The 25,672-nt window shown below is 30.2% G+C and overlaps 1 protein-coding gene and 1 long non-coding RNA gene across 7 annotated transcripts in view; one reads left to right on the top strand and one right to left on the bottom strand.

Moving 5' to 3' along the window:
• The window catches only part of LOC127698633 (rho guanine nucleotide exchange factor 4-like), a 91,671-nt gene that overhangs the window by 56,143 nt on the left and 9,856 nt on the right, over positions 1-25,672 (bottom strand). Inside the window, exon 1 of one of the 3 annotated variants that reach the window (XM_052202190.1) lies at positions 7,485-8,696. The exons of the other annotated variants lie outside the window; for them this stretch is intronic. Within the exon in view, the coding sequence (XP_052058150.1) occupies positions 7,485-7,559 (75 nt within the window). The 5' untranslated portion in view covers positions 7,560-8,696. Of the gene's footprint in view, positions 1-7,484; positions 8,697-25,672 lie in introns of those variants that run through there. 3 annotated transcript variants of the gene reach the window in all.
• On the top strand, positions 1,252-19,981 carry LOC127698714 (uncharacterized). 4 transcript variants are annotated; one of them, XR_007980941.1, is made up of 6 exons: positions 1,252-1,331; positions 4,402-4,488; positions 6,428-6,472; positions 7,292-7,400; positions 14,575-14,677; positions 19,524-19,981. It is a non-coding gene; the product is annotated as an uncharacterized LOC127698714 (long non-coding RNA). The 4 variants fall into 4 exon arrangements; XR_007980940.1 differs by lacking the exon at positions 19,524-19,981 and adding an exon at positions 16,104-16,500; XR_007980942.1 differs by lacking the exons at positions 7,292-7,400; positions 19,524-19,981 and adding an exon at positions 16,104-16,500.

Here is a 25,672-nt window from a genome sequence, read left to right on the forward strand (position 1 = left end):
CCTAGATTTTAGCAATAAGATGTGAATAAAGTGGGTCTCATTGGGGTCTAAGCGTGACCCGGGATTGCCGATTTTTTGTAAGCGTGACACGTGAAGGTCAAATTATTGTGCCGTGAAAACGGGAAATGAAGTCTAGCAGGACACGGGGAAATTACAAAAAAATGAGAATTGCTTACGTACATAGTGTAAGTGGGATACGGGAATCTGACAAAGCAGTAAGCGGGATCCGGGATCAGAACCCCCCAATGAGACCCCCAATAAAGAATGATTATCTGTCAGTGCATATACTTAAAACTGATTGATTGTTGTTTGCTAAGTAAATGTTCAGTTGCAAACATTTCAAACATGTAAAAGGTGAAAACATTGAAAAAAACCAACATCAAAGCAGATAGAAATAAGACCATATGCATCACTTCCTTAATTTTAATCATCAATGACTCTAGTAAGTTAGTAAGTATGTTCCATTTTTCTCTATTCTTTATATTTTTTGCCAATATGTACAGATTTTGAAGTTTGATGGTAATTATGAAGGTCCTTGTACATATCATATATGTGTAATGAAATAAATTTTCAGTCAAATCTTGAAATTTTGCTTGTACTTGGTAAATCAATGCCATTCTTGGACTTAAGCCAAACATGTTATATTTTTGCATTATGCTGGACATTCATTTTATAATTACATTATACACAGTTGCAGCAAAGCTGTCTTTTAAAGAAACAATTTTTTTTCAATAAATGTAACAAGTTTTAGATACTTGCTTTTATGGGTAATTATTGTTGTTCAAATCCATATTTTGAACTCAAGGAGTGTTTCAATTTTATGTGTTGTTAATACATGTAGTACTTAAAAATAGTCCAAGATAGCTAACTGCTCCAGAAAACCACAAATATGCAGTCAGACATCTTAGTAAGCCAAATGAAAACAAGACAACTTTTGTCAGTTTGAGTTATTTTGGACTGAAAAAATGCATCTGTTTGTACATATGATTTATTTCCCAATGTGTGTAGTAAATTAAAGAGAATGACTCATAAAAATCTTGGAACTGTAATAAGTACACACATTAAAATTGATTAGGGTAATTCATCTCTGAAACAAGACAGTGATATATGTATATGTATATCCTGAAGAGGTCAAAACAGTATCACCTTAAAAAATGCAGACACCAACTCATATTTCAACAATACAAATGACTATTGATTAATTAATGAGCTCAAAACTGTTCTGCATTTATCTTTTCTAGGTAACCAACATTTGATATAGTGGAACTGCTGCGATGAAATATTCTCTTGAAATACTCCCCAGAGATATTCTCATAATGGTTCTGTATAAGGTAATAGCATTATCCAAGTCATTTCCTTCTTTATTTGCTTACTCACAAACCTCTGTTCATAAATAATGTTAACATTGGGGTAAAATGTGTAAATACAATACTATATTTTTAGTTTAGAGTTATCTCTCTTTAACTAAGAATGCCATGTAATTGATTGATTGTTTGATACTTTGGAAACATTGTGTATGGGAAAGAGGAGATCTAAAATATTTGATGTTGAGTTGAATATTGTTACTTTTGTTCATGTCAAAAAATATAAAATTGTTTGATATTAAGTTTTAAATCAAATCTTCTTATTTATAAATTGCATGAGTTGACTGTCACATATATCTTTTAAAATTATTGTGCTTAAACAACTATTTTTGAATAATGAATGGAAATTCTTGTATATAAAACTCTTCATTTTGTTCCAATCGAATAAAAAATGTGGCTACCAAGACAAAATTGAATACTAAATTCTAATTTTCTTTTCCCCTGAAATTGCATTGCAAAATCTTCAAATGTTTTAAGAATCATGATCAGATGACCCTGTATAAAGAATTCACCTTTATGCTGATTGAAAGTATACATGGTGGTAACAGACTGACAAAAAGTTAAATTTTGAATCCCATTGAAATTCATATTTTCATTTTCTACTCTGCAATTAATTGACTGATTTTATACTTGCAATAATTTTTTGCTGAAGCTACATTTTGTATTGTAGTGTTAAGTTTCCCTCCTCTTGTTTGTCCTGCTGGGTTGGGGTTAAATCCAAATTCCAGTGCTAGAAGAGCAATGGTTTCAGAATGTTTTTAAAACCCAGGTTACAACTGACTGAAGGTGATATGTTTCAAGTTGAAATGACTGACCTCTTTTTTTTCTGTGGACATAAACATTATGTGACTGTTTTACTTCATCACACATTGTTTTTAGAACCAATAGTATCTATTAACTTATTTATTAAATAAGTGGTTTTTAGTCTGAATTTGCATGACATTTATTTCCGCTGAATGTTAAGCAAACAAGAATCAATCTCTACTCTCATATTCTATGCAACTATTTTTTTAATAATTCATTGGTTGTAACCACTGGTTACTGAATTCCAGATACATATCTCTATTTATTACAAATCTTCAAATTTTTATGTTTCTAACTAACTTCAAAATATTTACATATAACTGTTTACATATGTTTATCATTTCATAAACTTGAATAAGTGAAAATGAAGTCCCATTTTTTGCTTGAGGGCATAATACCTATTAAGCTAGTTATAATCCAGTTAGAGTTCTATTACGGTAACACAGTAATTTACTTTTATATGTAAATAATGCTGTTCATGCCGATATTATCTGAGGATTAGAAACAGTTTCTGTTTAAGGAAACATTCCTGATTAAATAAGGTGTAATATTGAATAATATTTGACCCAAGGCATGTCAAGTGATTTGATATACAAACTAGATTTTATCACAAATTTACAGTTCATTTTTGATCCATGAAAACAGGAAATACCTGGGCTATAAAACTTTGATAAACTTAAAGATTGAGGAGATCAATCAAATAGGTCTATTTAGGTGAATCAGCATTTAATATCACATGATTTATCTGAAATTGATGGTATTTAAATTTCAATGAAGTACTGTTAACTAATATTTACAGTTTATATTGCCCTTGTACTAATACAATATAAGAGGTATATAAAAGTGTCTGATTATAGAGTATGGTCAGTGGTCAGTGGTCACAGGTGATAAAGCCATGTAATCAGAAGGATGATTGGCTGCTTGATTAATTTTATTGTTCAACTACTGACCACAATACAAACAAGACCGTACATACTGATTGAACTTCTATTGTAAAATTAAAGTGCCATCAATACAAATGTTTTCATATTCAAAATATATGTGCAGGGTTTGAAATTGTCAATTTTGTTCACATTATTGTTTTCATATAGTTAGGTTGCTGTCTAATTGGCCTGTACTGTGTTTTTATACTTGTTTCTTATTAAAAAGTGAAAACAACATTTTATTAATTTCATGCATCCAAAGCACTTTTCTGGATTACCTTCATCAGGAACGCTCAAAGCTGAATATTTGAAAGCTGAGGATGTATAAGAACTGAAACAGTTGAAGAGCTATATAACCAAAAAGTACTTAAAAAATAGTCAAATCGTTCACAGTCAACCTGAGGGAGTTGAAACCTTAGTTTCTTTATAATTTTTAAATTAATATTATTTGTTGAATGGTAATTGTTGATAAAACAACTAACTCTACTGTAACAAGTTAGGAAAAGAAATCCAATGTGTTGCTAAAATCACAGGGGTCAGATGAGAATAGTCCATTCTATGAGAATATACTACAGTTGAGGCAAATATGGAACTAACATATGTTGTTACCAAATGGGAGCACCTTAAAATGCCCAATTCAGTCACTTTACCTATAATTAACTGTTAGCCATTAATAGCAATGTCTTATGTCAGATTTTTAAATGTAAATTCTTAAGCAGTTAATAATATGTCCTTTTAGTACAATGTAGTACATGAACCCCCATTTACAGCAATGATAAAACTTGACTTTTTAGAATAGAACCTGTTGAATTCTGGAACTTTTTTTTTTGACATGATTGTGAAAGATTTCTTTGCCTGTGTACTGACACTAGTATTATATATTCTGTCTCCTCTTGAATGCTTTAACAGTATAACATGGAAGGATCAGGTAACCCTAGCAGGTGTAATACCTCAGTTTGCTCAAGCAAAAAATTAAAGTAGTTCAAATATAAATATCATGACCATGGACTCTTTTTAGGTAAACATGACTATGTTCATGTTTTAGTTTGTTTCAAATCTTCAGATACAATAAATATTACATAAAAATTTCATGTGAAATGTCCTTCATTCTGAACTTTTAAGTATTTCACACTGGTTAGTACACATGTATAGGCTTTGAAGTGTCACCATAAAATATATATCTATAGATATATGGAGGTCAGTATTGTGACGTCCTGTCTATGGTCAGATATGTTAATAGGCTATCAATAGGGTGGACAAGTGTTCTTAATTCAATGTCACAAACTTAAGCAAATATTCATTTATTTCAGATTTGTAGTGTTAAAAGTTCAGACTGATCCACCAAACTGAATATCAAGTTATATATCTAAAGATGATATAGGATATATGACCCAAAGGTATACAAAAACTTATTGCCATTATAAAACCAAATCTTTTGATCTGAAGTGAGAGAAACATATTCCTTTTTCAGTTTACTACATATGACATGTTTTGATAAAATTTATTTACTATGATTAAATTTCTTTAAGGTTTAAATTTGCCAAGAAAACATCTTTTACAATTTCTAATCGAACAAAATATAAATCAAGGTGGTCTGTTATAATCATTGCTTTGATACACATAATTGAAGACTAGAAAAACTTTGATATTAAATCTTAAAAATGTGATTTGAAAAAATCAATAAAAAGGGTGTTTGAAAGACAGTAAAATAGTTAATTATTAAATTTAAAAGCAAGTTAAATACAATAACAATCATAATCCAGGGAAATTTTCAAACAAATAACTTTCGAATGGTCTAATCGTAAAATATAACTTGATATACCCTGGAAAATTGGAATGGTACACATATTTCGAGAAGAGTTGAAAAAGTCAGGTGGATTTTATTTTTTATTTCTCTCATATTTTGTATGAAATACATGTTCTTTTGAAGTCGGTCATAGTTATGTAAACAAAGTCACTCTTTAATTGACTTGTATAATTATAAAGTGAATAAGCATAGACTGCCAGTGCATGTCTAGACTTCATTGACTCCATGTTGTACAAATATTGATTTATAATAAGATTTCCATAAAGTAACATTTTAAAGTGGGAGATTTATAGACACAGCTCTAGCAGAGGATTGTCTCCACAAAGTTATCAGGGGTGAGAGACATTTTTAGTGCTAATTTCTATGGTCCAAGAAAAAGATGACTTCATGTGACCACTTTAGTTTTGATTAATATTTTCCTGGTTTCCCACAATGATTCAGGGCCCTTATTGAATAATGAGTAATAAAGCATTCAATTGTTATTTCATGAAATCATAGATACATGTACATCTATATTTAGTATAACAGTACTTATATCATAGGTTGTAGTATAAACTATTTAACATGCCTGAGGATGAATTTAATAGACAATTTGCTATGTCACATAATGTCTTTAATTGAGACAAAGTAAAAAAAATATGATTTTCTGACAGACTACTTATCCCTTTATAAATAGTTTCTCTGCTGTAGTAAACTGGTTTGCATGCCTGAGGATGAATTTATAGCCCATTTGCTATGTCACATAATGTCTTTAATTGAGACAAAGTAAAAAAAAAAGTAACTGCTGACCTATTACCTATTTCTTTTGTAAATAGTTTTTGTCATCATTAAAGCCCCCTGCACTTAAATGACTGGGGCATATAATGTTATCCGTGTCTCTCATTCAGTCCTAAAATCCGACAGTCGCCCAAACATTATACTTAGTATAGATTTTTGGTCTTTAATGTAAAATGATAAGTTACAGGTTAAGGGTCACTCAAACATCAGCAACAATGCCTCTAAAATAATTTCATTTTAATACAATTATTCATAAGATAGAAATATTAGCCTTTTGCTAAGGGGACCAGTAAAACACAATATATTCCACACTTTAGTTTTACATTTTAGTTAGGTGTGTCATGTGTACATTAGGATTATTGTGTTGATATCAGTTTTCTTTCTTGCTTTATCATCTGTAATGAAATATTTAATGTTTTAAATTGCCAGAAATAAATTACCTACATTATCATTTAGACTGATAATTTCTACAAGAACAAGCAGAATTCTCTTATATTTACTATTAATCATGATTATTGCACTAAATGCAGCATATAAAATATCTTTAGGGATAGTCTGTAGCTAATTACTAAAGAGGGGTATTGATAAAGTAACATAATTTGTTGCATTTAGTTTTCATGACTGGCTTATCTGTTGCATCCAAATTCTGCACATAAAAGGGTTTAGGAAGTACAAAACCAATTTAATTATATATAAGGCTTGTCAGGGTTGATATAATGAAGCTTAATGTATTTACTTTTGTTTTGTTGCAGTATTGAGAATGCCCAGACACTGACCGAAGAAATATGCAAAAGCAGGTAAAAAATAAATAAGAAGGGAAAGAATAATGAATAATGACAACCACCTGCTGTACATATCTAACATACTTTGACATAAGTTATTGAGTTTAGATGATCTCCACAAACAAAAGTTATAAGGTATGAAAAGAAAGGATATAAAGTTGATTTCCATGAGCAAAAAATGTCATGAAATGCTAAGAATTACCTATATATCAGCATTCTTATAGCTGTTCTTCATCTTGAATGTTACTAAAATCTACATGTTTATATTTAGAATATTTTCTCTGAGCACATTAGTTTCTAAATGGAATGTTTTATTGAATTCATCAGTTTGTAACAGTTCTGTGTCAATGTTGACATGATTTAGGCAAACAGTGTACATTCAGTGTAGTTGCATCATGGTGTTGATAGATTGTCATTCATTTGTTGTAGACTAGTGTAAACGATGCATTTATTTCTAAATCTGTTGTGTTATGTCTTATACTACATGATAAACAATGCATTTGTTTCTGACTGCATTAAGTTTACTTAACAACAGTGTTATCAGAGACGAAAATAATGTTAGAAACAAATGGGCTCTAGAGAATACTTTTTTGAATTTTTTGTCATGTGCCATCTAAGAAAATGATAAACAGAGACAGCCATGAATCTGTCATGACAAAGCCAATACCAATGAACATCAAATAGAATATATTGAGCAGCTTTACAATTCATCTTTTATTATCTATCACACTCCATGTGTACATTTTCTTATTAAGAACTTAAGTTACAATCTGCTTGTAATTTAAGGTGACTTTTATCCTATAGGTCAGTTGAAATGTTTACTTTTTGGAACAGGATGAAATATGTGTTCTGATAGAGTACCAGTTTAAAAAGAAGTTAACAATAAACCACCCTGTTTGAGGTAGAACATACGTCATAAGGTACCAACCTGCTACCAATACAGGTATGTCCTTATGTACATTTCACAAATCAAAAAGAAGACAAATTGAAATTAAACTTGAGTATAGCGTAAGAAGTTGATACTCACCCTAGAAACCTTCACTAATATGACAACAATAACTCCCATAGCTAGAACACTACCGATTAAAGTTATCCAAATCATATCATTGTTTATGGAGCTTGAAACACTTCTCTCAAATCAAAAGTAGATTGCACTTCAAATAAATTGTAGATTGTCACTTAGTTCATTATGCTTTAAGTCTGTTTACTTTCAGAAGTGCCAACTTTACAAGATATTAGCTCCTTTTTAAATAATTTTCGTAAAAATCTCTAGTTAAAAGGCCATTTTCAGAGTCACATTTATTATCCTTAAAATATGCTACAGATGTTAAATTTCAACATGTGTAATGTCAGTTTTCACTCCTTGCAAATTTAAAGCCTTTATTTACAAACATTTAAAAAAGTTTATATCCATTTTATCCCTTTTCAAAACAAATTTCCAGTCTGAAGCCATTTAAATTTCACAAAAGTTTATGTAGGAGTAATTAGTTTCATGTAAATTACACCTCCTATTTGCACTTGTCACTGAAGCTCCAAAATATGTATGGAGACAATTGTCACATGCAAGTATATAACGTCAATAATATCATCACACTTGAAATGCGTCCATCTCCAATAATCAGTCATTAAACGGCACATTGGGGATAATTCCTAAAATATAAGTCATTGTTCCTCCATTATTTGCACAGTTTATTACTTTTTCGTTAAACTTGTAGAGTTTCGATCAATAAAATCTTAATAAACGAATTGGTCAATACCGTGACATGCCCACAAGTACACTGAATTACTTTTTCTTGATGGAATTATATTCATTGTATTATATTTCCTTCAAACTTCAGAGTTGTAGTAGTAAGCTAAAAGCACCGAAAATTTCTGAGCAAAACACTGGTCACACTATTCTGTGTTTTCAAATCTAGTTGATGTCCAGATTGAATGTCCAATCAATAATATGACCACTTGAAACAATCTCAGTAAGATCAAGCTAATTTAATAAATTCCAGTGTCAATAGGTTTTACTATAGAACATCCAAAAATAATCCAAAACTTGTCAAACAAAGATATCAGAATTTGTTCACCATAATCTTTTTCAACCTTCAAAAATTATAGCTTATCTTGTAATAATCCTTTATTTTACAGTGAAAAAGTCTTAGCTTGTAATTCATTCATGCTTGAAGGAACAATATAGACATTTTGGTCCATTTACACATTCAGATCTTTCATTTTCACCTCAGGTAGACACATTAAAATACTTATATCCTAACAGATAATTTTGACAGGAGAGATTACCTATTGACAGGTAAACAAAGTGAAATTTGCCAATTACAAATTCAGGTGTACCCTTGCATCACTGCATTGACCATGTATGGATGGTAGAGTTTAGACTGTTCTGAATGAATTAAAAGGTTTTAAAGTGTCTCTAATAATTATTCTATTCAAAAGATGAGTTCTACATGTTTTTATTACATTAAAAATCTCAAATTACATTTATTGTATTTTGTAAAATCATGATAGAAACAGTATACTTGCTTTGTAAACAAGGTGTTTTTGCTCTGGAGTGGAATTTGATGTATTCAGTTAACATTGCTTGTCCTGGATTGAACACATTTTAATCTCAAATGTCTAAAAAGCTTCAAGTTTTGTTACATTTTTCTACACAAATGGTTGAAGCATAGATGTATGGGTTTATACATCTATGGTTGAAGGGTGCTTATAAAAAAGCAATGTGTACATATATGCAGAGGAATAAATATTCTATTAGGGTCTAGCACATTGTTTGATTATGCCCCCATAAGTAACATTTTAAATCTAAAGCTTAAGTGATAAAATTAACTGCAAGTCGAATAGAAATGTAGGAAGTTCGTAAGAAAGAGAAGGAAATATATTGTGTGTTGACAGAGTATGATTCTCATGCTATGCTTATATTACCTATGTTGGGGGTGTAAAGCAAAGTATATATAGATACGAATAAAGGAAAAATATTGAGTAAATATTGAGTAAATATCATTGAGACAGCATCCCAACCACACAATGAAAGCAGATAAGAAAGATCAAGTTATGGGTACACATGAGGTCTTCAACAACAGACAAATGTTTCTACCAGTTTACAAGACTGAAAATATTTTTTGTATTACAAAAACAAACCTTCACTGAACAGGGACAAAGGTACATTTTAGTACACTACCTGCTTATTCAAACTTCCATAAAGGCCTTGGGATACAGGTCAGAGAAGCATTAGCGTATCTTATGAAAAATTTTAAGAAAAGGACTGAGTGCAGATTTAACAAGATTGATTATCATTCACTTTGTAAGTAAAGCTTGGATTACCTCACAATATGATATGTTATATCCTGTTTCATTCAACAGGTATTTTGTGAAGTGCTTACAGGGCAATATTGACATTTCATATTTTGATACAATGAACAGGAAGATTTGCTCTCAAAAAACAGGAAAAAAGCTTTCGACATTATTATTTATTCTAGGTAACCTAAAAAATTAGATATTTGCATTTGGAAAACTCAAATTTAATTCTTGTAGCCTTTTACTAAGATGTAAAAGAGTACATTTGGAAACGCCCAAAACTATTAACTCAGAAGAGAGGAATAATATTTATTATTTGTTTTCCTTGGATATGTTTGTATTGGATATACTCAGTTGCAGATTTAGGGGGAGGAGGGTAGAGGGCATACACCAATGGGTCTATGAGAGGAAAAAAATATAATTTTTTACATAAAATATTTTATTTTAATTGCACCTAGCTATTAATCAGCCATATTTTTACTGTTCCAATCAATTACACCCCCCCCTTCTTTTTGCAAATTCATGATCCCCCTCCAATACTTTCAACATTTATTTTACTCATTTTATCTGCATGGTGTATAACCAACGGATACCGGGTAATTGTTATTCTATTCCATCTGTATTTTACACATTTTATAAAAAAATATTGTAGTAAACTTAGAATTAACATTAATTTATACATGTTAAATTGAGAGAATGACATAAAAACATGAAAAATATATAGTTAAATAGTTAATAGAAGGAAAGGTTAAATCCTCCAAGCATACACCAATTTTTTGTCATGTTGGAACAAACATCATCATACACATATTCTCATATCCGTTTCTTTCTTCACAAAAGTATCACATTATCATAGTAATCAATGATTAGGGAAGCTATGTTTTATATCTTCCCCATAGCCATTAATATTATTTTTGTTTCTCATCAGATAAAAATAATGGGAGGCTGTCTGTAGCAATGTACATAAAAAAAATAAGCATTGAATGGGAATTGAACTTAGTTATCAAAAATAATCCCAAGACTCTTCATTATTGCCATCCTGCTATTTTTCTCACTTTAGAAAAGGTAGCATACACCATTTCATGATTTATATGTTACTTTTAGTAGATAAGATATTAATGCAAGGTCAATTTTATTTATTCAAACTTGTGCTTAATGCAGATTTTAACTTGATAAAAAGAGAAAAATGTTATTTCCTCTAGAGCACAGAATATTTACTTTTTAATATTTCTTAATTCATGTAAAATTGTGACATTATCAATATCTAATTTGTTCGCTTAAAGATTGATTGTTATACCCCACTTACAGAGGGGTAGGTACACTGCAATGTCCTTGTCTGTCAATTGGTTCTGCAGTCTGTCAGTCTGTTTGTTTGTCTGTCTTCAACTGGCTTCACATATTACTCATCTTCTGTGTTTAGGAATGATTTGATATATGGTCTGGAAGTTCTACAAGTTGTAAGCAATTTTCATATCTCATAGTCTCATAGACAATCACTTCTTGTTTAACAAATAATGCTTTGAATATTCTTAATACCTCTTGGAATTTAACTTTGATGCCTTAAAACGGTTGGAGGTTTTCTTTGTATGACATCGACAGTGTATGCAACTTCTTGTTAATTTTATATTGTATTGATTTATATATAACTTTTATTATGAAAAAAAAAACAATCTGTATTTCCTAACAAGATTGTTTAAAGCCAATATAATTGGGCAGTACTAGTGTCAGTCAGTAACATTACACTTACAGACCTTACATTTTATCGTTAATATAAGTTGCATTAGAAGTGAAAAGGAAAGTCACTTAACAATTTCCCCTAGTCATTATTCTGTAAGCTATTGTTATTTTCTAAAATATAAACAGATAACTGTATAGATCAATGGGTAGTAGATTAAGTCTTTATATCTCTAATATTCTTGTCACGCATCTCAATAGTGACAATACCAAATGCTTTATCAAGGATACAATGTACAATTTAGCAGCATTTCATTTGACATTCAATCAAATAAAAGCAATTTCATGCTTATCTAATTCAGTCACAATAATGTCTAAAGAATATTTCATTTAACCTTGCATTATCTATTTATAACCCATCTTTATTGTAATAATTGGACATTGTCAGTTTCTTATAAAATGTAATTTACTGCAAGTGACATCTCTGGATCAAAACAGATTCATTGACTATGTAGATTGTCAATCACTGTGTTCATAATCTATCATAACCCTGAAATCTTTCAAATCTATGGTTCATTTAATCTACATAAACTATAATGTGTAGTATGTTGACTCTAATGGTTTTTTGTTGCCTAGGGGTAGAAGATGATCAAACAGATAGTTTAAGAGATAGGCTTATATCTTTTTCTGTCTATGAATTTTGATAGAATGCAGTTTTTCTTTGTTTCTTTTTTTCTGTCTTTATATTTTTAATTTTCATAATGTCAAATCTAAGATCATCTAAGATAAAAAAAAATTATCAGATGAAATTAGGAGCAGTGTCTGAAAAAAATAATAAAATAAAACTGAGAATGGAAACGGGGAATGTGTCAAAGAGACAACAACCCAACCAAAGAGCAGAAAACAGCCCAAGGCCACCAATGGGTCTTCAACACAGGGAGAAAATCCTGCACCCGGAAGCGGGCTTCAGCTGGCCCCTAAACAAAAATGTGTACTAGTTCAGTGAAAATAGATGTCACACTAAACTCTGAAACATATAAATGAACCAAAATAAAAAAAAAACATACAAGAATAACAAAGGGTAGAGGCTCCTGACTTGGGACAGAGGCAAAAATGTGGCTGGGTTAAACATGTTTTGTGAGATGTCAACCCTCTCCCTATACCTCTAGCCAATGTAGAATAAACAAACACACAGCAATACACACAGTAAAACTCAGTTTAAAAGAAGTCCAAGTCAGATGTCAGATTAGGTAACAGAAGAAACTAAGCAAAATGACAATGATACATATATTAACAAAGGACTACTAGCAGTTACTGACATGCCAGCTCCATACCTCAATTAAACTGATTGAAAGATTATGTCTTCATCATATGAAAATCAGGCACAATCCCTCCCGTTAGGGGTATAGTATCATACCATCATAAAATATATGAGAAGAACATAAGCCAACTTTAAGAAAAAAATTGTAGTTTAGTATCATATTTTGCTGGGCATGTTGATGTAGTAAAAAAATTGAGCTTTCCACAATGATATTTCTGACCAAATCTTTTTTTACTTCTGACTTTAATTGACTGTGCACAGGATGTTCTCCTCAGTTTAATGTTTTATTTTCAATTATTAGGAATTATTTACAAATGAGGGAATAAATTTGAACTAAATCGCAGATCTTTTTCAATTTATAAGCAGCCAGTAGGTTTGTTGGTGATTTTACCATGAGAATCTTATTTCATTTAAAACTTTGTGACATTAGTGATGCGATGTATAAAACATGTTCATTGTCTTTTTGGAGGCTGTTGTTAATATTGATATTGACAAAAAAAAACTTTGTGATGAAGCTGTATAACAAAAAAAACTTTAAGAGGAATAGTTGTATAACGGCTGAGCATAGAATACCTGTGATGGGTAAAATTTATAACAAAATAGAATGAAAGGAAATATGAAGCATACATCAATGAGACATGTAAAAGCATATCTATTGATTATAGACATTAATTCTTGTACCAGAAACTGTTTAATACCTATATGTATTTTTTATTTTGCCCCTTTGCCTTCCCAGCCTTGAAAACATGTTTGGCAAATGTGATCAGACACTGCTTAATACTAGAAAATATATGTCCTGTTATTGACCTATCGATTCCTTTTCTTCTTGACACAAAACAATATTCTATTTCGATGAAAGTTTGTATAAAATTGAAGTACAGGTACATTTTTACTTGATAATTTAACAGCCTTATGTAGAAAATTTTTGACATCAAAGACTATAATTTGTTTAAGATAAGGTCTGCTCAAGTTGTGGGAGGTTTTGTGTTTACATATCAACTATCCTGTATATATCTATCATAATGAGCTTGTATTATAAACATTACCATCTGTCATGGTCATCAACTTCAGAGGCAAAGATCAAAGTGATGTATGCCTTACACACAGAAAAATGACCAACGCATAACTCACCACTAATTACAAGGGTACCTATTTTGTACTTTTACTTTGGGGTCAGAAAAAAGAACATCAGAAGGGCATTCAAATGAAAAATAAATTTATTATATCTGAAAAGTTTGCTATGGATAATGCTTATAGACAACTAATGAGAATTCCACATATGACTGAACCCCCAGTTTGATCTCATGGTAGCATACTTCAGATCATAGACGTAATACCCATAGATACTATGGATTTATAGGCATCTATGTTTCTGATTCAGCTCTAAGAAAGTAGTACTGAGGAATAGATGATAAATGGCTTGGTACAAGAAAAATACGTCTTGGTAGGCTAACATTTCAGCCTACAAACTGTTACCTTGTGAGTTTGCTCACAAAAACATTCAGCTTGTTGTTAAAAAGTACAAAGCATGTTCTAGTCATATGAAACTAACATGTCATCATCCAGACACACATGAAATATTAGCTGCTGGACATAAAGAGCCCATCAAGTTACTAATTTCATAAACAGAGGTGTGAAGTTTGTGTGTACTTTAAAATCACAATAGAACATAGAAAGAAGTGTAAAGACTTTATGTTCAGGGAGACATAGCCACAAGATCTATTCAACTCAATGAATACCAGACTGGTGATTTTGCACAAAATACAGGAAGAACTAGATTTACTTTGTGACCTGTCACTCAAAGTATCTGTTAATCTTTTATCAGAGTTACCTGAAACTGAAGACCTGTCAGTTAAAGACCCACCAAGATGAACTTGTTGAGAGTGGATAATTTTCATATAATGTCTACAAAGATGTAATTATGGAAGGTAATTAAAGTCTGATCATCTCTAACAAAGGTGGAAATATCTCATTATTTTGATATTTAGATATGATAAAAGGATTCCAGTATAAACCTGATTTATTTTCAACAAATATTCCCTATTTTATTACATTCTTACATTATAAAAACATTACCAGGTGTTAAGATTTAATATTGCACAATATCAAAACATATGGGCCTTTTTTTAGATGGCTTGAATTATCACGCCTTCAATCTTGTGTCTTGGTATCACTAGACTGACTAATCCCTTTCAATTTTTTATTATAAATAGATCTGTAAAGATGTAATAAATTTACGAAATTGATAATTAAGCAAGTTTTATGCTAACATCAGCATTAACTAAATTGAAAGTAAGGTATTAAAGAAATAAGACTCTTTTTTCCTGGGTAATATTTCATTTCCACCCTCAGTCTTTATCAGATTTATTTCAGACATTATCTAACAAGGAATTTCAAGCAAAATTAAAATGGTTGTTCAATGTTCATTTAAAATAACTTATGTATGCACTATCTGAACAGTGTATTAGAAGTATTCTTACAGAATATCTGTAAATTTTTCTTGTCCTAAATCTTTCAGAACCTATGATTTGAGTTTTTGGTTAACTTTAATACATTCAATTGTCCCTCAGCTGTTCCAAAGTAATATTAAAAATTGAATTTATTATTGATTTGAGTGTCCAGTCATGACAATGTCTTTAATACATGTAAATTCTTTTGTTATCTGAACTCAAATTAGTCATGTCTTAACATCAAAAGGGATTATGACTTTGAAACAGCTGAGGTGCAATTAAGTGTAACCTCATCTTTAATATTTCCATATACTTTAGAAGAAGTGAAAGTGCTGCAACCAGTTACATAAAATTTATTGGATAAAACCAGATTGCCAGACAAATAGCATCGACCTGGAATTATTTACATCTGTGTCCTTTAGTTTTCTATAGATATTTGTCTCATTGGCAATCATACCACATCTTCCTAATTTTAAAAGAATCTTTGCCAACTAACTGTTGTATGAGTAAAAGACTATTTAGGATAAAAGCTTAAAAGACTGCAACCCAATGAGTTGACTGAGGTCATTATATGGTCCTCAACAAAACTATTTTAAAATAACAAGTCCTGAAATATTATTACAGTGCACCCAATAATTTATTCAGATTGAATGGTAATATATGCAGATCAATATAAAAAAAAAACCATCATATATCCTATGATTTTGGCTTTGTTGCATCAAAGATCAATATAAATCAGAAGATTTTTGTACAACCTTTAATATTATTGTCCCCTAAAATAAATGTGAAACATTAACAAAATACACTTTACTGAACAAAAAAAATTGTAAATAGAATATTGTCATTTCGTACATTTAGATCATTAGTACAGGAAAAAGTACTTGATATAAATATTATTTTACAGGACATGTCCAAGGGCATGGCAAGTTTCATGAAGTGTGTGCACATGAAGGACAATGTCCTTCTATACGTTGTCCATTTGACTGTAATGGTGAAATATAAGTAGTACTTGCTGGGGAATACACAAAAATGGACTAGGGAATGTGATACAGTTTTTATGGAACTATTTGTTACATTTTGATCTACTTTCCTACATTCTTAATAAAAATAGTTGTTTAAAAGTAATTTTTAGCATTATTTTTTATGTTTTTTTGTGCCCCATACAATATCTTACACTTTTGAATGCCAGTGACTGGCAAAATTTTAAGAAGTCTGAAAGGTTGACAATCAGATATCAGATCTTTGATTGTTTCTGTTTAATTTATTCATAATATTAATTTTTCAGGGTAGGTAGGATCCAGGATTTTTTGAAGAGTGCCCTCTACGTCCCCCCTATCCCCCACCCCTCCACCCTTTTGGATCCACCACTGCTTTAAAATTCTGGGGACATTTTAGAAGTTGACATATTGTGTAGACAGTGTTTTGTTGAAGACTGTATAATGCCCTTTAGATTAGGTTATTTTTGTCATTGGGTTGCTGGGTGTGAATACATTTTAATCAGGAACCCAACTGGTGTGAATGCAATTTTCTGTTGTGCTTTTTCAAGTTTATAATTAGAACTTATCAGGAAATTCCAAGATATTAGTATGTATAAACATTCTTCTTTGAATTCTTTTTATGTTTTGATTTTTTGAATAATACTGTATTTATTTTATCACAAATATTCAACATGAAATTGTGTAGTGGGTACTTATGTTGGAGTGGTACAACATGTATTCATATTATTTATTATATATAAACTTTAGTGAAGTGCCAGCACTTAATCTGTTGATAAAACTTTGAAGTAAAATTTATAGTGATGGGGATTCTAACAGGATTAATTGTCATGATGTTACCCTGTTGGTTTTTTATTTCCTTAGATATTCAACCTCTTGATGGTTACATTAATGAGTAAAGCTTATCTCTCTTCTAAAAAAAAAAATTGTGTTAATTATTCTTGACCAAAGAATTCTACAAAGGACTTGCAAAACAAATACATTAATTATATTCCATAAATGAAACGGCTCATCTTCAATTTCATAGAACACTAATATTATGAAAAAGTACTGAAAAACATAATACCCAAAGTTTTGTCTTCAGATTCAAATACAGTAAAGAAAACATAACAAGACATTGAAATCATGTTTGAAAAATTGAATAGGTGAATCAATAGAAATACCAAAAAATACAAGACACAAGACACAAGGAAACTAGGTGAACCAATATAAATACAAATATTATACAGAAAACAAGTAAAAAAATATTAATATGTTATAGTATTACTATGAACAGAGGTTGCTAAATTTATACCATTTTTTTTCGAAAAGTTCTGAACACTGTATTGAAATTGCCTGTTTTATTATTTGTATGTCATTAATGAAATCACATGACTTCAATTGGAAATGTTCCAAAATTTCCAGAAAACTGCAATTCCCATAATTGCATGGCATAAAAAGCTAGAAATAATGAAATTTTTCTTATGTACAGCAAAATCCATCAAATTTTTGAAATGATTCACTGTTATTGCTCTGGGGAAATAGCTTGAAAATAATTATTTACAAAATAGTATGAATGAAGGCAGTGAGCTCATTTTGCACCATTACATAAGCTACTTTTAAATCCTCTTCAGAACTTTACTTGCACCCAATCTTTAACATTCTAGTATGTAACCCTGTTTCCACCCCATCTGGTAAAATATGAGAATGTAATGTTTGTATAGCTGTAAATCTATACAAAGTCTGTTATCAGTCTACATAGATCATCTTAGTGAAGATTTTATCAAAAGATAAGTCTGAGCAACAAATTCCCCTCTCAGCTAGATACTAGATATATGCATTCCCTTAAAGAACAAGCTTTCATTCAGCCAAACAAAATTGATTACTTTGCAAGTAGATTTAAGATGTAAAGCACTTCAAGCAAAAATGCTTTACCAAATGCATAATTATAACACACACAAAGCCAGATTTAAATCAAATCTAAAACCTTGAGTATCCTTATTAGTTGATCAATTCTCACTTTTTATCCAGTAAGGTTTGAAAGAGTTATCTCCCATTTGTATAGATATTTTCATACAGTTGAAACAGCAGTTTTCAATATTTTATATTTTCTAAAGTTTATTCATGCTCCAAGGTCCTAGACACTCAGATTTCAAAATTCATATGATTTTTGTTATTAGCTAATTTTCATGCCTTGTCTATGATATAAGGGGGATGTTTTTTGGTTTGTGCATCTGCTGTCCCATCCAACCATTATTCATTCCATCCATTAGTCCCATTTCATGTTAATTTTTTGGTCAAGGGGGTTTACCGTGAAGTTGTGGTCACATCACTTTGAAACTTGGTACACAAGTTCATTATGATGTAATGTTTAAAATTATATGCCAAATTAGGACTTTGTCTCTGATTTCACAGTTCATTGAAAAAGAAAGTGCAAGCAGGATATAGTGTCCTATTGACACAGATTCTTGTTTATCATTTGTTTGATTTTTTTTTCTGTTACCTAAATTCATATAAAAACTGTGAATTTTAACATGGAGAGCAACAACTCTCTCACAATGGAAGGAAACTTGTGTTCAGTGAAAAGAATTTCATTGAATTTTGAGTATTGCAAGATTCATTCAAAATGGAAAGCATTTACAGAGATTGATACAGAAATGCAAAATAGTAAAAAAAATTGCAAAAGCCATTTCAACCTAACAGCAAACCTGATGTACCCTTAGAAATAAATCAGTACCAGGATATGAAGTGTGTTAAATTAAGCCACGATAGCTTTTTTTGGTATTTAGAATTCACCACATCTCTATAAGATTTTATTTGTTGACAGTTATATTGGTCCAATATACCCAGCTTTTCATGTCTTAAAATTCTAAATAAACACGTATGGTTTTAAAGTTGATACAAAAAAAATGACCTTGAATAATTAGTTTATGTTTCTAAGAAATGTTTGCAATTGACATGCAAATGAATATAATTTTAAAAGAAAAGACTTTTAAAATGAAACACTTCATACCATTTCATTGGTCAAATACATGCAGTTTTTCATGCCTTCAAATTCTAGATGCACCTTTATGGTTTTAAAAATCTTATAAAAATGAATAACTTTAGATTTTTAGTTTTTGTTTCTAAGAATTTTCTGCAATAAGTATGCCAATGAATATAATTAACAAAGAAAAAAACTGCAAAATGCAGCACTTGTTGGCTTGATAATCAATGTACTCTTGTAGAATCATATAATTATTTCTTGTCAGAACTAATATTCATAATTGTCTTAATTGTATTTCTCTTGTGTCAGAATAATTTATCTAAAAAAAAAAAATATCCAAAACTTTTTTTATTTCCCTCCACAGGCTCTCTATGAAAACAAAAGTTTATGTCAGTCATTAGTTATTGTATATGGTGCCATTGAAGACCAAATATATTCACAGACTGGATCAAATCAATCTCAAGAGGTTTATGTTATCATGTATTGTATGACCTATGTGATTATATAGCAATCCATAATGTTATAAATAGTTTGATATTGTCAGATCCAGCTGTATATGTAACTATGAAAGTGTGTAAATTAATTAAAATTCTTTGTAGCATATATATTTACTATTAGTTATTTAATAAAGGCATTAATTTTCAAGGGACAAGGTATGATTAGTCACATTACCCTGATTATGTTTGAATATATTAAGGTGGTTTCTTTAGTCAGCTTTCAAACTGTTAATTATGTTATCAGAATGGCTCATAAATGTGTTTCAGAAGTTTTTTTTGAAAACAAAGTTTCTGAAATTTTTTTATTATTTTTTTTGGGGGGGGGGGGGGGGGGGGGGGGGTAAAAAATAAAGTTGGTAAGAGCATTATAGAAACTATTATGGAAATAGATGAAGTGGTGATAGTGACATCTGGTCGTTTTAACCCTCCTCCCATATCTAAGCTAATACATGTACTTTAACAGATCGCTTAAAATTTCAAACATTAGTTGAAATGCCAACTTTTCTTCAGCAAGTTGAATTGCAGAAACCACACCCTACCCCTATTACAAAGTATTTATCAACCCATGGAAGTATTTATATGTATGATAATATTTGATATAAACAGAAGAAGCACATGTATGGTACATATAAGAAGTTATCTTTTGATATCTTACATCAATCTATGCAAGGGTACATGATATTAATATGTAAGATGTATTGACAGAATGAGATGTAGGAATGTATATTAACATATCCCTTCATTGTTTGTTTACCCCCTCTGTCAATGCCAAGGCTCTCTTCATGAATCATTCTAGTAGATATAGTAAAATACATATTATTAGCTGTTGAATCATCAAATCACTTACATGTATAATTGCATATTGATAGGAGTTAGAAAGTATATACACTGGTAACAGATTTAATTATGTGAATGTATTATTGGGGAGACAGTGTATTAATGTATTAAGGCTGTCAAAAGTAAGATCTTATGAACAAAATATCAAGGTTATTAAAAACAACTGTGTTGCATAAACCTTTTCTTAAAACAAGTCATAAGGATCATATATAAAAGGGATTAGTCCTATTCAGCACATGTTCGACACAAAATCCCTTAAAGAACACAAAACCCAAAAAAACATACGAGCCCATCATATTTAAAAAAAAACACCAACTTTTGAAGGCTAAATTTGATAAAAATAGTCAAACAACAACAACAGTTCTATATTTATATCAATATTCCCAATAATAAACATAAAGGAGAAAATTAATCAGAAATCATCTCAAATAAAAAGACAGAATTAGATGATATCAAATGAACAAGAATTATAAACAAAAAGGACAGATAACAGCAAACCTAAAATAGACAAACATAAATCTGCATTTCAATTTGGTGAACCATGATAAAAACCAACACACATATAGCTGCTAGTCTGTCAAATTTATTTAGAAAGTGATATTTTTTTGGTGAACAGTTAAAATTAATTTTTAGGCTTCATTTGATTTGAGATGTTTTGTATTTGATAAATAATATGATGTAACTTTTAGAATTTTAAAAACAACAGCTTGGCAAGTTGCATTTTTGTAATGAAGCAAAAAAAAAAAGAAAACAAACAACAATATTAGAGTGAAAAAACATATGCAAATGTGCACACTTTATATGGTCATTTTTTATAAATTTCCTGTTTACAAAACTTTGAATTTTTCGAAAAAATTAGGATTTTCTTATCCCAGGCATAGATTACCTTAGCCGTATTTGGCACAACTTTTTGGAATTTTGGGTCCTCAATGCTATTCAACTTTTTACTTGTTTGGCTTTATAATTATTTTGATCTGAGCGTCACTGATGAGTCTTATGTAGACGAAATGCGTGTCTGGCGTATTAAATTATAATCCTGGTACCTTTGATAACTATTTACACCACTGGGTCGATGCCACTGCTGGTGGACATTTCATCCCCGAAGGTATCACCAGCCCAGCAGTCAGCACTTCGGTGTTGACATGAATATCAATTATATGGTCATTTTTTATAAATTTCCTGTTTACAAAACTTTGAACTTTTCGAAAAACTAAGGATTTTCTTATCCCAGGCATAGATTACCTTAGCTGTATTTGGCACAACTTTTTTGAATTTTGGGTCCTCAATGCTCTTCAACTTTTTACTTGTTTGGCTTTATAACTATTTTGATCTGAGCATCACTGATGAGTCTTATGTAGACGAAACGCGCGTCTGGCATATTAAATTATAATCCTGGTACCTTTGATAACTAATTATGCTTTAAAAATGGATGTTAGTATTTATGACCAAGAAGATTTGAAGATGCAATACACTTTTTTTCTCATGTTTACTATTAGTAGAACAACTTAATAGATATTGAAAACACAGTACCCTCACTAAAAATAACAATTTATAATTTCTATATTTAATAAATCCCAGGAAGACCTGATCAATGAAAATAAAACTGCTAAAATTTAACAATTATGACACTTTCAAAAATGTGTCATTCTTTCCACAGTTACAAGCTACTGGATGTGAAGCAAGCAACAATAAATAAATCTTGCTTTAAAAACTTGGAAACAATATGCCTTAGATTAAGACAACATTAAAATCTTTACATTATATAGATTGTCAGTTTATCAGCATAAAGATATTGTAAAATATCAGCCCTTCAAGACAATAAGAACCTTTTGCCATTTCATTTTGCTAACATGCCACAAAGGTATCATAATAGTGACTCACACCTAATATCTTCAGACATCAAAGATTTAGAAAAAATGATGATTAAACCTGTGCATTTTTCAACAGAATCCTTTGAATTTTTACACAACATTAAATACTGCTAAACATAAACCAGAGTTTGAATCTGACATCTTGAGGATTACGATAATGTGGAAAATAGAAACATTTCCTTTAAATAGTCAGAATTTTCAAATATTCCTTTTTATCCTGTCTTAGGCTAAGTTATTATTTTCCAGTTAATACCAGGTTGCCAGAATATTCAATTCCATAGCAACACCAACCCCCCCACCCCCCCCCCCCCCCCCCCCCCACCCCTATGTTTGAGTTCCTTGCATAGGAATGTTCTTATCTAGTCTCATAGGACCTCCAGATGAGAATTTACTGATACCTTTACTGATTTGTTGGGGACTGAGGAAAATATTTTGCATTTAGAAGGCATTTTTTAGCAGTTATTCATTGCTATATGCATGCACCTGCACAATTATCACAACTAAAATCTTGGTGTGTTTTTCATCCTTGAAGTTTGGTAATAATACAGGTTGATGAATGAATTCTAAAAAACTGTTTTACTTCTGCAATTTATCTGAAGTCAAGGAAGATTTATATATAAACAGATCTTTTGGTTTGCCTCAATAAAACAGCAATACAACACACAAAAAAAAATAGACTAAGATCTTCCATCAACAATGAAATCCGAAGAATGAGATATATAATAAAAGAGAATCACTTGCAAGGTTTCTCATTTGGGAGATGCACATCCACATGTGGCAGAGTTAAACTGTAATTTTTTTTAGAGATTAACCCTCCCTTTATAATGTATATCAGTAGACTAACAAAGAGTATATGAAATAACATATAATGAGAATTACTGTAAATTCAGAAATTATTGCGAGGTTTTTATTAATGCGAATAATGCGACTCGGTGAGTATCGCAATAATAAGAACTCGCATTTTGATAAATAAAACGTTGATCTAAACGTAGATTGTTCTGAAATCGCACTAATTAAACTCGCGTTCTTGCCCATTTTTGAAAAATCGCAATAATAAATGCCCGCAATAATTTCTGAATTTACAGTAATATAGGAAGGAAAAGCACTTTACTCTATTAGTTCAAAATAAGATATTTACTAAATGCTTGCAGTTTCTGAAACCAAGCTTAAAGAACTTAACTTGCTGATATAAAATCATGATGTCTTATTCTCTAAAAAAAGAGGCTGTGCTATGCAAAGGCCAAATTGTACAGAATTTCAATGCAGTAAAAACAAAAGAAACATTTAGACTTGCTTCAAACTATAAATTAGCAAGTTGATGTTCATTACTAAAGATACTAGACACCATTTTGAATAAGAACAGTATAACTGTAACCTTAATCATTGGGTAAGAAGAATCTTCATATTGGAGTTATATGACAGGAACATTCAGGTATTATGTTACATGTAGCAGTAAAGTATACATTTTCAACATCAATAAGTACTCTAGCATTTATCCACTACTATGCCCACTGGATTTATAGATGTAGAATCTAATGACTTTATCAGCTGTATTTTGTTAATCTTGAAAATTTTTAGGATTTGAATAGCTTCCAAAGATGTTTTGTAATAAAATATATGTTAAAGTTAATCTCTTGGTTTTACATTATATTTATCAAGACATATTGTATATGATTGATTTTGCTTAGGTGTTTTCATGTTTTTTATTATACTATTTTTAATTTTGTTCCTATTTCAGAAGATAAGAGTTCGAAAGATATGCTATTGTCATTTTTTATATTAATTAACTTGTCAGATTAAAACTGTATGATAAATTTGTTGAAGCATACAGTCATTACTTTGTTTTGCTGCCTGTTTGCATTGTTGTCCATCTTTCAGACAAGATGAGACTAAAACTGCTTTTAAATAATAAATTGGTTGATTTAAGCCTTTAACTTTGGCATGGACATTAATGAATGTGAAATACAAGCTCATGTCAATTTTAAAGAAGGTTTTTGCTATTATTTTTAAGGAGTTTAATAAAAAGAGCAAAATTAACAAAACTGATGGTTTCTTGATGGTAATTTTAATTTTTCTCTGATCAACAGTTTTATAATGTAAAATGATTTATTAAACAATAATTAAATACAAAATTATGAAGCTTTCTCAAATTCAGACTCTTTTTACCATTTAAGTTTTAAGATATATATCCTATTCCTTGTCCAGTCAATTGATTTGGATAATTTATTTATTTAAAAACCTTTAATGAAGTGGCAGATATAAACATTTTTAATATCAAAATAAGGAGATGTGTTATGATTTGTCAATTTTGTACCAGAGTTCAAATGATGTGGATATAAGTTATTATGTTTCACCATACAGCCTTCAACAATGAGAAAACCCAATACTCTATAATTTGCTATAAAATTCCCAGACATTAGAAATGTTCAACAAAATGAGATGTTCAGTAAAGGATACCTTTAGATTGTTAGTCCAAGAACAAAGATATTTTTAAATAAGTTTTCAATGTGTATATGGAGTAACATCACTATAGCTTTATTTCAATATTTTTTGTAATTAGTTTCTGTAACCCAAAAAAAAAAACCAATATGAATATAATGTTTTAATTACTCTCATTAGTATATCAGTTTTATATCCTGAAGAGCCAAGAATAAACCAAAGTTTGATAAGTGATCAATCAAGAATGTTGAAACAGTTTGTTGTTACTTACTGGCAGTTAATTAACACCGTCTGAGACAAGACCGGTGAAGATGAGTTTTTCTGCATGATGAAAGATGCTGTTTTGTATGATTCTTATTGGTGTAATTATCTAATTTTGTAAATAAAATAGTATTTAAATCTGTTAATTGTCCAATTAAAATTCTATTAATTCATTGTTGTTTTTGATAACGTCATGTGGCAAATATTACATACATGCAGGCCAGTTCATTGTGTAAATCGTAAGAAAAACAATGTGTAAATTGGATATGATCGACTGTCACAGTAGATCAGTTATGTACATTTTTGCAAAGTGATTTGACCTGTTTCAGGGCAAGACATTTGGACTCCCATTTCACTTGAGACGAGTCAAAATTATTATTTATAAGTATATGTCATATCTATAACATTTGAACATGATGATGAGTTTTATTAATAACAAAGTGTAAATTATTTCTTTGAAAGGAAAATCTAATTTGCAGCTGTATATTAATGTTTTCAATCAGACTTGTTTGTAGAGTGATAAAATTTTCACCAGAAAATTGTTATTGAATTGTTAATAGGATGAAGTTAGTGAATTAAATATTCTGCCTTTCTTTGTGCATTGTCCG

Source organism: Mytilus californianus, unplaced genomic scaffold (genome assembly GCF_021869535.1).
Source record: "Mytilus californianus isolate M0D057914Y unplaced genomic scaffold, xbMytCali1.0.p SCAF_4, whole genome shotgun sequence".
In the NCBI taxonomy this organism is placed as follows: domain Eukaryota; kingdom Metazoa; phylum Mollusca; class Bivalvia; order Mytilida; family Mytilidae; genus Mytilus; species Mytilus californianus.